At 36.9% G+C, this 10,319-nt stretch overlaps 2 protein-coding genes across 4 annotated transcripts; one reads left to right on the top strand and one right to left on the bottom strand.

The window, feature by feature from the left end:
- Positions 1-1,108: 1,108 nt before the first annotated feature.
- Positions 1,109-3,464, top strand: LOC113295720 (pentatricopeptide repeat-containing protein At2g42920, chloroplastic-like). Its single transcript, XM_026544047.1, has one exon. The coding sequence runs from the start codon at positions 1,137-1,139 to the stop codon at positions 2,787-2,789; it is 1,653 nt and encodes a 550-aa protein (XP_026399832.1). The 5' UTR covers positions 1,109-1,136; the 3' UTR covers positions 2,790-3,464.
- LOC113295729 (carboxyl-terminal-processing peptidase 1, chloroplastic) lies at positions 3,285-9,380 on the bottom strand. 3 transcript variants are annotated; one of them, XM_026544061.1, is made up of 12 exons: positions 8,763-9,380; positions 8,562-8,681; positions 7,987-8,124; positions 7,080-7,184; positions 6,811-6,979; positions 6,201-6,274; positions 5,527-5,571; positions 4,861-4,944; positions 4,666-4,704; positions 4,523-4,585; positions 3,860-3,989; positions 3,285-3,788 (listed from the first exon to the last, which is right to left on the bottom strand). In XM_026544061.1, exons 1-12 carry the CDS (start codon positions 9,123-9,125, stop codon positions 3,739-3,741), a joined length of 1,380 nt encoding a protein of 459 aa, XP_026399846.1. In that variant the 5' UTR covers positions 9,126-9,380; the 3' UTR covers positions 3,285-3,738. The 3 variants fall into 3 exon arrangements, with proteins under 3 accessions (XP_026399846.1, XP_026399841.1, XP_026399852.1); XM_026544056.1 differs by having other exon boundaries at positions 6,201-6,277; positions 8,763-9,376; XM_026544067.1 differs by lacking the exon at positions 8,763-9,380 and having other exon boundaries at positions 6,201-6,277; positions 7,987-8,168.
- Between the last annotated feature and the right edge of the window lie 939 nt (positions 9,381-10,319).

Below are 10,319 nucleotides of genomic sequence, written 5' to 3'. Positions count from 1 at the left end.
GCAGTTGGTTAGTGAATAAGCATGTGTTCAGCTGTTTCTGACTCGGAGTTGCAGCGGGGATAAAGGTTTGAAGTTGAGAGATTGATGTGATGTAACTTAGATAAGGTTGGTAAACCTTCATTGATATCTTTCCACAAGAAAAGCTGAATTTTTGGTAGATATGGTAATGTCCATAAAAATTTGGTTATTGGGAGGGGGTTCGGGTGTGAGAGGTTATCTTGTTGGATTAGACAACTATACCCGGTTGCAGCGGTGTATTTTCCTGATTTAGACTTGGGCCAAAATATTTTGTCCGGGGTGATATTAGGAGGAAGGTGGATATTTAGGATGTGTTGGGTGGAACTTAGTGGAAGATTGTTTAGTTGATCATGTCTCCAATTATGAGAAAATTGGTCAATTAAATCAGCTACAGATTGTATACGCTGGCATTGGGTAGGATCAAGGTTTTGAAAGTGTGGTATCCAGGTGTATTTAAACCATTTCCTATTCGGTGAAATAAATATTGTTTTACATAAGGTACGAGAGAGGCCATTTGTTTCCATTGCGGGCTGGCTGTAGAAAAAACTGTGATCTCACCTTGGAATATTGGTTGATGCTGGAGATATTTCTTGTTGAGAAGGCCGATGCAAATGGAATGCGGCTGGTCGTCAATTTTTCATATTTTTTTCATGAATAAAGCTTTATTGTGATGGCTGCTCTTTCTGATTCTGGGTCCTCCTTCCGCTATCGGCTTGTTTAGCTTGTTCCGTCTTATTGGGTGAAGTTTTTTAACCGATGAATCATGTCTCCAGAAAAAATTCCTAGCGATCCGATCGATTTGTTTGTGCACATGGATGGGGAAAATCTGGATTTGCATAAGATGATTGGATGTCGATGTTAGTATCAAAGTGTATAAGGTATTTTTTATATTTAAGACACCCCAAAGCCACCTCGAATGGAGGAGCTTAAATTAGTACCCCAAATTATTTTGAGGCAGCTCTTAGATATACTAGCAGGTATTATAATAATCCTACACCGTCTATCCAGAATTCTTTCCTGCTCTTCAAAGTAACACAGAAAAAGAAGGGGAAAAAACAGATTTTATCATCTCATTTCCTATCCACTTCTCATTCCCAACATACAGACAGTGAAAGGAAATGAACCCAAGATGCAATGTATTGCCGTCATCAACATCATCATTCACTTCCATCTCCAAGTTTATCTCAGACCATTCATGTCTGTCCATGCTTGAAAAGAACTGCAGAAGCATGAGAGACCTTCATAAACTTCATGCCCAACTCATCAAAACTGGTTTAAGCAAAGATATCATTGCAGTCAGCCGGGTTTTATGTTTCTGCGCCACATCCCCCTTTGGCGACATCAACTACGCTTACCAAGTCTTCTCTCAAATCGAACAACCAAATCTTTTTTCTTGGAACACCATTATCAGAGGCTTCTCGCAGAGTTCATGTCCTCAGAATTCTATATATCTTTTCATCCATATGTTGCATTCTTCATCCGTGGAACCAGAAAAACTCACTTATCCTTCTCTCTTCAAAGCTTATGCTAATCTTGGTCGAGCCCAGGATGGATCTCAACTTCATGGAAGAATTTTAAAACTGGGGATCGATTTCGATCCCTTCATTCGAAACACAATGATCTATATGTATTCAAATTGCGGATACATGATTGAAGCCAGTCGAGTATTCAATGAGTATTCAGATGTTGTCGATATTGTAGCTTGGAATTCCATGATCATTGGTTTTGCTAAAAATGGACAGGTCAATGAATCCTTGAGATTGTTCGATAAGATGCCATCGAGAAGTGATATATCATGGAATTCTATGATTAGTGGGTGTGTTAGAAATGGGAAATTAAACGAGGCATTTCATCTCTTCCAACGAATGCAAAACGAGGGAATTAAACCAACCGAGTTCACAACAGTGAGCTTATTAAATGCATGTGCTCAGTTAGGAGCTCTTAAACAAGGAGAGTGGATTCATGCTTATATCCAAAAGAAAAAGATTCATGTTAATTCAATAGTTTTAACTGCAATCATAGACATGTACTGCAAGTGCGGAAGCATTGGGAAGGCTCTTCAAGTTTTTGAAAAAGCCTCAACAAAGGGTTTATCATCCTGGAATTCTCTGATAATCGGGCTAGCAATGAATGGGGATCGAAAACAAGCAATTCAACTCTTCTTAGATCTTCAGTTACTGTCAGGCTTACGACCAAATGATGTTAGCTTTCTGGGTGTTTTGACTGCTTGTAGTCATTCAGGCATGGTAACAGAAGCACAATATTATTTCTCGCAAATGACTGAAACTTACCAAATCAAACCCACGATCAAACACTACGGTTGCTTGGTTGATGTTTTGTGTAGAGCCGGGTTACTTGATGAGGCAGAAGAAGTGATAAATAAATTGACAGAAAACCCTGATGTAATTATATGGGGATCCTTGCTGTCCGCTTGTAAACAACATGGGAATATCGAAATGGGGAAGCGGGCAGCTGACAAGATTCTGGAGTTGGATCCTACTGAAACTTCAGGGTATGTACTGTTAGCAAATGCCTTGGCACTTTCTGGTAGATACGAGGAAGCAATAGATGCGAGGGCTTTAATGAAGAAAAGGGATATTAGGAAAGAACCTGGATGTAGTTTGGTGGAAGTGGATGGAGTTGTTCATGAGTTTGTTGTTGCAGGGAAATCCCATCCTAGGGAGAAAGAGATGTATAGAGTATTAGATGAGCTGTGTTCAATATTGAAAGAAACATCAGCACAAGATGGTTTAGATAATCTCTTGATCTAAAATTGTAGATGAAACTTGAACCAGTGATGAAAAAGAAACTTGAACCAGTAATGATAATCTACGCAAAATATAAGATAGTACCAATATAAGCATGTCAACGTTTCCTGGATGAATTTAATACGGTCCAGGGTAAAAACTCTTTACTGTCCATTTTAGCTTTCCTAGTAACAGATTAGTCTGCTTTGAATGGAATAAACTAGCGTATCGTTATCAGGACTCTAAAGAAACAGCATAGCATAGCGTAAAAACTCTTTACTGTCCATTTTAGCTTTCCTAGTATCAGGACTCTAAAGAAACAGCATAGCACTGGGCCTGCACTTACTACTGCTGGAGAACCTAAACAAAAGAACTTCATAGTTTTTCATAAGAGAGACAGAAAGCCGTTCTCTGCAATAGAAATACACAATGTTCTAGCAGATTTTGTTGATCAATTTGGTAGCTAAAACATACTTGGTACTTTTCAATAAAGTACCAATGAATGAGTACTAAGATTAGTATCGAAAGAAATTATAGATTTATATTAAGCATTGAGTAGTTGTTACGCTTCACTAATGGAGCTCCAATTGAAATGTACGTTTTTCTTCTCTTTCAATTTCTTCTTTAGTTTCTGTTTCACATTCTCCTTTACAGTATTACAAACTCTAACTGCAGCAAAAGAAATTGCTCAACCTCATACTTACCCAAAAAAATGCACATCTCTCCTTTTTAAATTGATCTACATGCTAATCTCAGAGAACTCAGCACCTCGGCGGAACTACCGATGCTTTCACAACATAGTTCCTTCACCAAATATGAGCTATTATCATCCATCTGGAGAAGAAGCCGCAATAGAACAGCCTAAATAATGCTCATCTCCAAGTACATTTTACCTTGATCTTCAGAAATTTCTTGGCGAGTCTGGGACAATGGTCATAAGTCAAAGACACGTTAACAGATAACAGGCCTGTGTTTATCCATTTCTTTGGCACTGGGAAAGGAATCTCTTAACTTCACTCCAAGCTGCAAACAAAAAGTTCTATCAGCTCTAATCCACTCGTCTCAGTTTTATCACAACATGTAACACATAATACCTGGGACACTTTTGAAGTCGGGCTCTACTCCATTTCCACTGATGTCCATATGGTTTGGTGTGACATACTTTCCAACAGTGACAACTATACCAGATCCATCATGAAGCTCAAAGACAGACTGAATTAGACCCTGCCAATAACATCAGAATATAGGATATGAGAAGAACAATTCTCTGTAATAAACCAGAATTTGGTGTTTTGTTAGGAGAAACTGAGACTAACAACATTCCATGTAACCATCTAGTGGAAGAGATTTCGGCAGTGTTGTGGCACGATAACACCTAGTATTGCCAGAATTGAACCAAAAATCCATCTCTTATACACCCCACCAACTTAGAGAGGACACTGCCACTATACCAAAATATTTGGCACATTAACTGACGGAATTTATGAATTTATTTCAAATCATCTGAATGATCTCTAGTATTGATCCAGACTGCAACATTAACCTCAAGGTCGTTCTCATATCAGGGTAGTCGAATGGAAAACATAGAGCAGGTTAAAAGTTCTCATAGAATGAAGAAGGGTCCATGGAGGATGATGACGAATGTCAACCCAACTACATTTTCTTGTTCTACATTTTTAATTAATAAAAAAATGTCATGTCTACGTAATAAAACTGCTCGAATTTATGATTTGAAATATGTGAAATCTCATTCTTACTTTGCCATAAGTCCTTTCACCAACAAGAATAGCTCTGCAGTTATCACGAAGTGCAGTTGCAACCTGAAAAAGCAACTTCATCAAATATTCATAAATAAAAAACTACATAGTTTTAGTTAAATTATTGGTAGTATGCAACTCACGATCTCACTAGCACTTGCAGTCTTGTTATTCACCAGTACCTGCATAGAAAGTGGTGGTTGATATAATTAAGATCATCGTTAAGGGCTAACTGGAACAGCCTTAATTTTTACTAATCCTAAGTTGAAATAACTGGTCTTAAATGGAAAAAATATGATTCTTATGTAGAATTTGACTGTAAAAGAAGGTATTCTCACAATGAGGGGTGCTGTAAAGGCAGGTGCAGATTCTGCAACAATACTTTTCTGGTACTGGGGATCTCGTCCAGCAGTATAAATGACCTGCATATATGTGATCACAGCCATATTGAGTAACTAGATAATTTAAGACACAGACAATTTAATCTCAGGAGTCAGGATGGTCAGCACTGACCAGTATCCAGTAAACTCGCATACAAGGGAAAAGAAGTAAATGCATTTTTGTTGGTGACGAACTTCATGGTTGTTTGCATAGTGGACAACCATGAACTTCATCACCAACAATCATGCGAACAACCATGAACTTCGTCACCAACAATTTTTTAACCCCCGGCACTTGGAAGTTCAAGTTGTTCATACTTCATAGGTTACTGAGCCATCCAGGGAAGATTACAGTAATGTCCCAGAAATTCAAACTGATAGCAGATCCTGCTTCAATCCCAATGGATCGACTCTTATCCTCACGGCAAGGTCATACTTCCAAAACGTTAGAAGAAAAAACAAGACTAGTGTTTTTCATTTAATAAAAGATACATTCAAAGATTGGAACAGTTGAATCAAATTTGCAATGTTTTTGTCAGTGTGAACAGTACATAAAAGTTTAAAGATGCTTAATAAAGACAGCTGGACTTTTATTATAGCTAAAAAGATTTTGGAATTGCTTACCGTGTCTCCTTCATTGAGAAATAGCTTAGCAACTTCAATCCCTGCCTGGAATGTGTACAATTGGTTATCAGACTTAAAAGCCTTAATAGGCAAACAATTAAGAAATGGCATAGGCATTTTTACCATACCAAAGAGTTATGTTTAAAGGAATATATATATATATATTAGGAGGGAAACTAGAACACCTATTAAGATGTATTATTGATATCACCAATTGCTTCAACATTCCATCTCTATCAATATATAGAAAAACATAATTTGTTGATTTTGTTTTGTATTTTTTTTCTCCTTAGAATTGGTTCACAGGAACTTAGAATACCAAATGGAAGTGAAGCGAACACTTAAGATGACAAGTGTCTGACTTGTTGCAGATGTGGATATACTACCAATGAGATGGCACTAATTTCATGACACTAGGTAACTCTCCTGCCAACATCCTCAGCTCCAAAGTCTTTTGAGTATTCCCACTGTTCACCCTGACTAGGAACTAGGTGTTTAACATTTGAAAACAGTAATAACTCTCCACTGCCAGGTTCACACTACAAAAATGTGACAGATTTTGATGCCACTTGAGAAAGAAGTATCCTATCTGGAACTATATTATGGAAAAGAATAGTGCATGCTATATCTTAAAGAGATAATGTAATGCGAAAAGATTGGGTTGTTAAACAAACCTGCACTAATCCACCAAGATTGTCCCTCAGATCCAGTAGGAAATATGAAGCACCGGACTCCTGAAGACGCTTTACTGCTGCAAGAATCAGTATTTACTTAAACTCATTAGAAGCCCAACTAAAAGTTGGCATCAATTGAAGGAGTTATTCACCTTAACAAGAAAAAAACATCTACTTGGCCAAAATTGTTTGGTGACGGAGCAATACAGAGTCTCAAATTTTAGTCTCCCTTCTGGTTTTGGGGAATAACATCTGCAGACTAGACTCAAACCAGAATGGAATAAGGACTCCTCAATCATAAGTACTATGAAACGAAGTTCACCAGGTGCCATACATAATGACAATTACCATTATAGGTTCTTTGCTCAATGTTCATAGTAAGAGTAAATGAGTAGCGCTCCTAATTATTTGGACATATTCTACAGGTACATGTAGAACAACTTGCAGTGTAAAACTGTGAAAGAGTCCGACGGCAACATAACTAAGAAATGAAATTATCAGTTTTGAACATATTGGCTGCCTTAAAATTATTCAAGTAAAACTACTGTAGATTTAAGACTAAATTTGTACCATGCTTTAAGATAGTTACTACAGCGATATTGTTATGTACCAGTGATCAGATCTTTTGTTGCTAAAGCATTAAATTCTTTAATGCGTATATATCCAACAGAAACTGTTCCATTCTCTATTTGCTCTAGACGATAAAATACCGGAGTGCGAGCAACTAGACGCCTTTGGACTTTGATAGACTGGGTGGGTCCGCAATTCCCATGCTTAACCTACAGGCATCAATTATATTGATGTTCAGACTGTAAATCTACAGCACTGTAAATGAGTAATCAGACTGTAAACTCATTACAAGTTATATAGAGATCACACCTCAATGGTCACAAATGTTTCATTTGGACCTTGTATTAAGGAGGAAACTTCAACTGCAGATTTTCCTCTGACATCCACTCCATTAACAGATATGACTTCGTCTCCCTGCCAAGAAAAAAACATCCAAACCAAGCACACAAAACTATTAACCAGCACTAAACTCATTTAAGGGGCAACATATGTCTGTCTATATATTCTTTATAATAGAGACGTAATGGTTAATGGTCCAGCTGCAAACCTTCCACTCTAAAACATCCACCAGAAATAAGCGACAGTAAATTGTTGAACCCGTTATGAATTAGGCTTCGTGTATATCAAGTAGGCATTTATTGCCTTTTAATAAAGCAAACCAATCTTGTAAAATACAATACGTAACTTTCATTATGATTTATGACTTGTCCAAAAACCATGTTATTTTTCAGTGTTTAGAAAATAACTCCGGCAAAAAAAATACAAAATTTGCGAGTACATGCAACATTTGAGCTCGTCAGACCACAATTCAAAACAACTTTACAGAAATTTACAGAAGTATTAAAAACAACTTTACAGAAGATTTTAGAACCACAACACAGCGTTCATACAGACTTTAAATATAAAATGCAAGATGATTACAAAAAGGTGAAAAAAGGTGAAACACATATCCATAGAGTATAGTTCCAAGGAATAAGTAGCCAGGATAACATACTAAGAAATCATCAGAAACAAGATATAGTGTATTAGAATTATAGGAGAAAAAATAATATTAGAAGAGCACGATAGTTGAGTTGACAATGCATAATTTACCATGTACGAAAAGTATGCAGTATTACAAGAACAAACAAGGTTTAATATCATTGAGAAGTGTGAGCCAATTCAAAGGGGATAAATTAAATTACACCACCTTCCGTACAGATAACCTTATCTTTACCTGTCTCACACCAGCAGCGTTGGCAGGACCATCCAATATGAGTCCTAGTACTTTCAATTTGACATCTCCTTTGTCATCTGGGATTTCCCTGAGGTTTATTCCAATTCCAGTCATATCATACCGAGCCATCTTCGAGAACTTTTGTCAAAGATGAAGATAAAATAAGACTTGATAAAAGAGTACTGCAATTCGTATAGATTATGTAAACCCACATGTCAGCGCATATTATAAAGGCATAAGAAAATGCAAGGTTCTTGAAAACATGTGCCAGTAGTAGACCATTAAAGTTAAGTAAGAAGACCAAGTAAAACAAAATAATTTCAACTCTGAACGAGATTCTTATCAAGAAACACTAATCAAAGATTAATTTCTTTCATCTTGGTTTTACCAACAAGAAAACCCAATCTCAGTTCTCTAATTTTCCTAAGTACCACACCACCTAAAAGAGTTTGAGATACAAATGCATCCATTTTATCATTTCTGAAAAATATTGAAAATTGCCTGGATTAAAATATTTTTTTCCACTTTGGCATTTATACAGAATCAATATCCGATTCTTGGAAAAAAATATATACCTCTGATGGAGAAAGAAACCTAGTGTAGGGGTCGCCTAGACTCCCCAACATCCTTTGAATAATGTCATGAGCTTTAGATCTTGTCTGAATGGAGCTACCAATAGCATCCTCCTTCTTTTTCTGGATATAAAATTGTATACATTTAATTAACGGAAATATCAATTAATATTCGTGAAAAGCTAAAAAAGCAGAAACAATTACCAGCCAATTATCTGGAGAAAAACGAGGACGATCACTATAATCAAGGAAACTTTCATTAACGATTTCCCAAGCTTCTTCAACGATTCCTTGATTAGTTACTGACCCTGGAACTATTTGTGGTTTTTCTTGTTCAAGAACATCTTCTTCTTTACAGTATTCAACAGGAGGAGGAGGTGAAATAAGTTGAGCAATGGAAGGAGAAGGAGAAAGAAAGATAAGATTGAAGGAAAGAGTTCCAGTTAGGGCATGGAATAAGAGTTTATGTGGCTGATGTCTGATATTTGATTTTGGTGGTAATGGCGGTTTGGGCGTTCTTTCTGTAAGTGTGAGTGATGACCAGTTGTGGTAACATAAGGTCCTCATTCTATTTGATCTTTTCCCTAGTACTAACTCGTGTGTATATGTTATTTTATTTTCATAAAGTGGTGCAAAACAGCAAATAGAGGAAGGTCAACAAACGATATTGCTGCTCAAAAAGATAGCGATGGAAATTGGTGCTCCACAAGACTTGTGTTGGAAAATCTTGTTGTTAAACACTACTGTGAACTTCACACCACCTCAAATCCTCAAAGAAATGAAGACATTATGATTAGAGTTCATTCCTCAAAAAATTACAGTTGAAGACAACAATGTTGATTGGAGTTAAAGATGCAGAAGAGATTTTAAAAGCTTTGAAAGACATGAAGACATGGAAAGCACCGGGACCAGATGGCTTTCCTCCTGGATTTTTCCAATTCCAGTGGGATATTGTGGGTAAGAGCATGGTTGATACGATACAATATTTTTTCAATCAGGTTTCATACTTAAAAGTCTTAATGAGACTAATGTTTCCTTGATTCCAATGACAAAAAAAAGCGGTTTCCTTCAGACTTAATTAATTAAGACCTATTGTTCTTTGTAATAAAAAAAAAACGGTTTCCTTCAGATTTTAGACCTATTGCTCTTTGTAATACTTCTTATAAGGTTATTTCAAAAATATTGTCACCAAGTGTGAAGAAGGTAATGAGCAAGATCATCTCTCCTCTACAAGTTGTTTATGTACCCGGGAGGCAGCAGATATCTGAGTAATATTTAACTTGCTCAAGAGATAGTGCACGCACTCCAAAGTAAAAAAGAAGAAGAAAAAATACCCTTGCTCTGAAGTTGGATATGTCAATGGTCTTTGATAGGATTGAATGGTCATTTATGATGGAAATCATGCACCAAATGGGTTTCTGTGATGCACGGTGCAATCTGATTATGCAATGTCTTAGTACTACAAGGATATCTATTCTTCTAAATGGGGCACTGTGTATTCTTATCAACTTACAAGGGGCATCAGGCAAAGAGATCCTCTCTCAGCATATCTGCTCTGTAATACCCCGATTCGGCAGGTAGGGTTCGTTATAAGAATATAGGTAATTGTTTGTCTTTTTCTAACATCGAGGCCTGATGGGTATACTTGGCTGAGTTGTGGGAAAAACTTCTCAGTTAAGCGTGCTCGGCCGCGAGTAGAAAGGACAAACTCTCCAGAGTTGGCAGAAAACTCTACAGTTAAGCGTGCTCGGGTGGGCGTAA

This window comes from Papaver somniferum, chromosome 1 (genome assembly GCF_003573695.1).
Source record: "Papaver somniferum cultivar HN1 chromosome 1, ASM357369v1, whole genome shotgun sequence".
Classification (NCBI taxonomy): domain Eukaryota; kingdom Viridiplantae; phylum Streptophyta; class Magnoliopsida; order Ranunculales; family Papaveraceae; genus Papaver; species Papaver somniferum.
The sequence above is the reverse complement of the archived record's forward strand: the minus strand, read 5'-3'. Positions and strand labels throughout refer to the sequence as shown.

What these genes read in the sequence shown, in the direction of transcription:
- LOC113295720 (XM_026544047.1), top strand. Translation starts at nt 1,137, where the DNA reads ATGAACCCAAGATGCAATGTATTGCCGTCATCAACATCATCATTCACT.
- LOC113295729 (XM_026544056.1), bottom strand. Translation starts at nt 9,125, where the DNA reads ATGAGGACCTTATGTTACCACAACTGGTCATCACTCACACTTACAGAA. An exon ending in GGTTTCTTTCTCCATCAGAG is followed by an intron (nt 8,125 to 8,561) that starts GTATATATTTTT and finishes CTTTGACAAAAG; the next exon opens with TTCTCGAAGATGGCTCGGTA. An exon ending in CGACTTCAAAAGTGTCCCAG is followed by an intron (nt 3,789 to 3,859) that starts GTATTATGTGTT and finishes TTTTGTTTGCAG; the next exon opens with CTTGGAGTGAAGTTAAGAGA.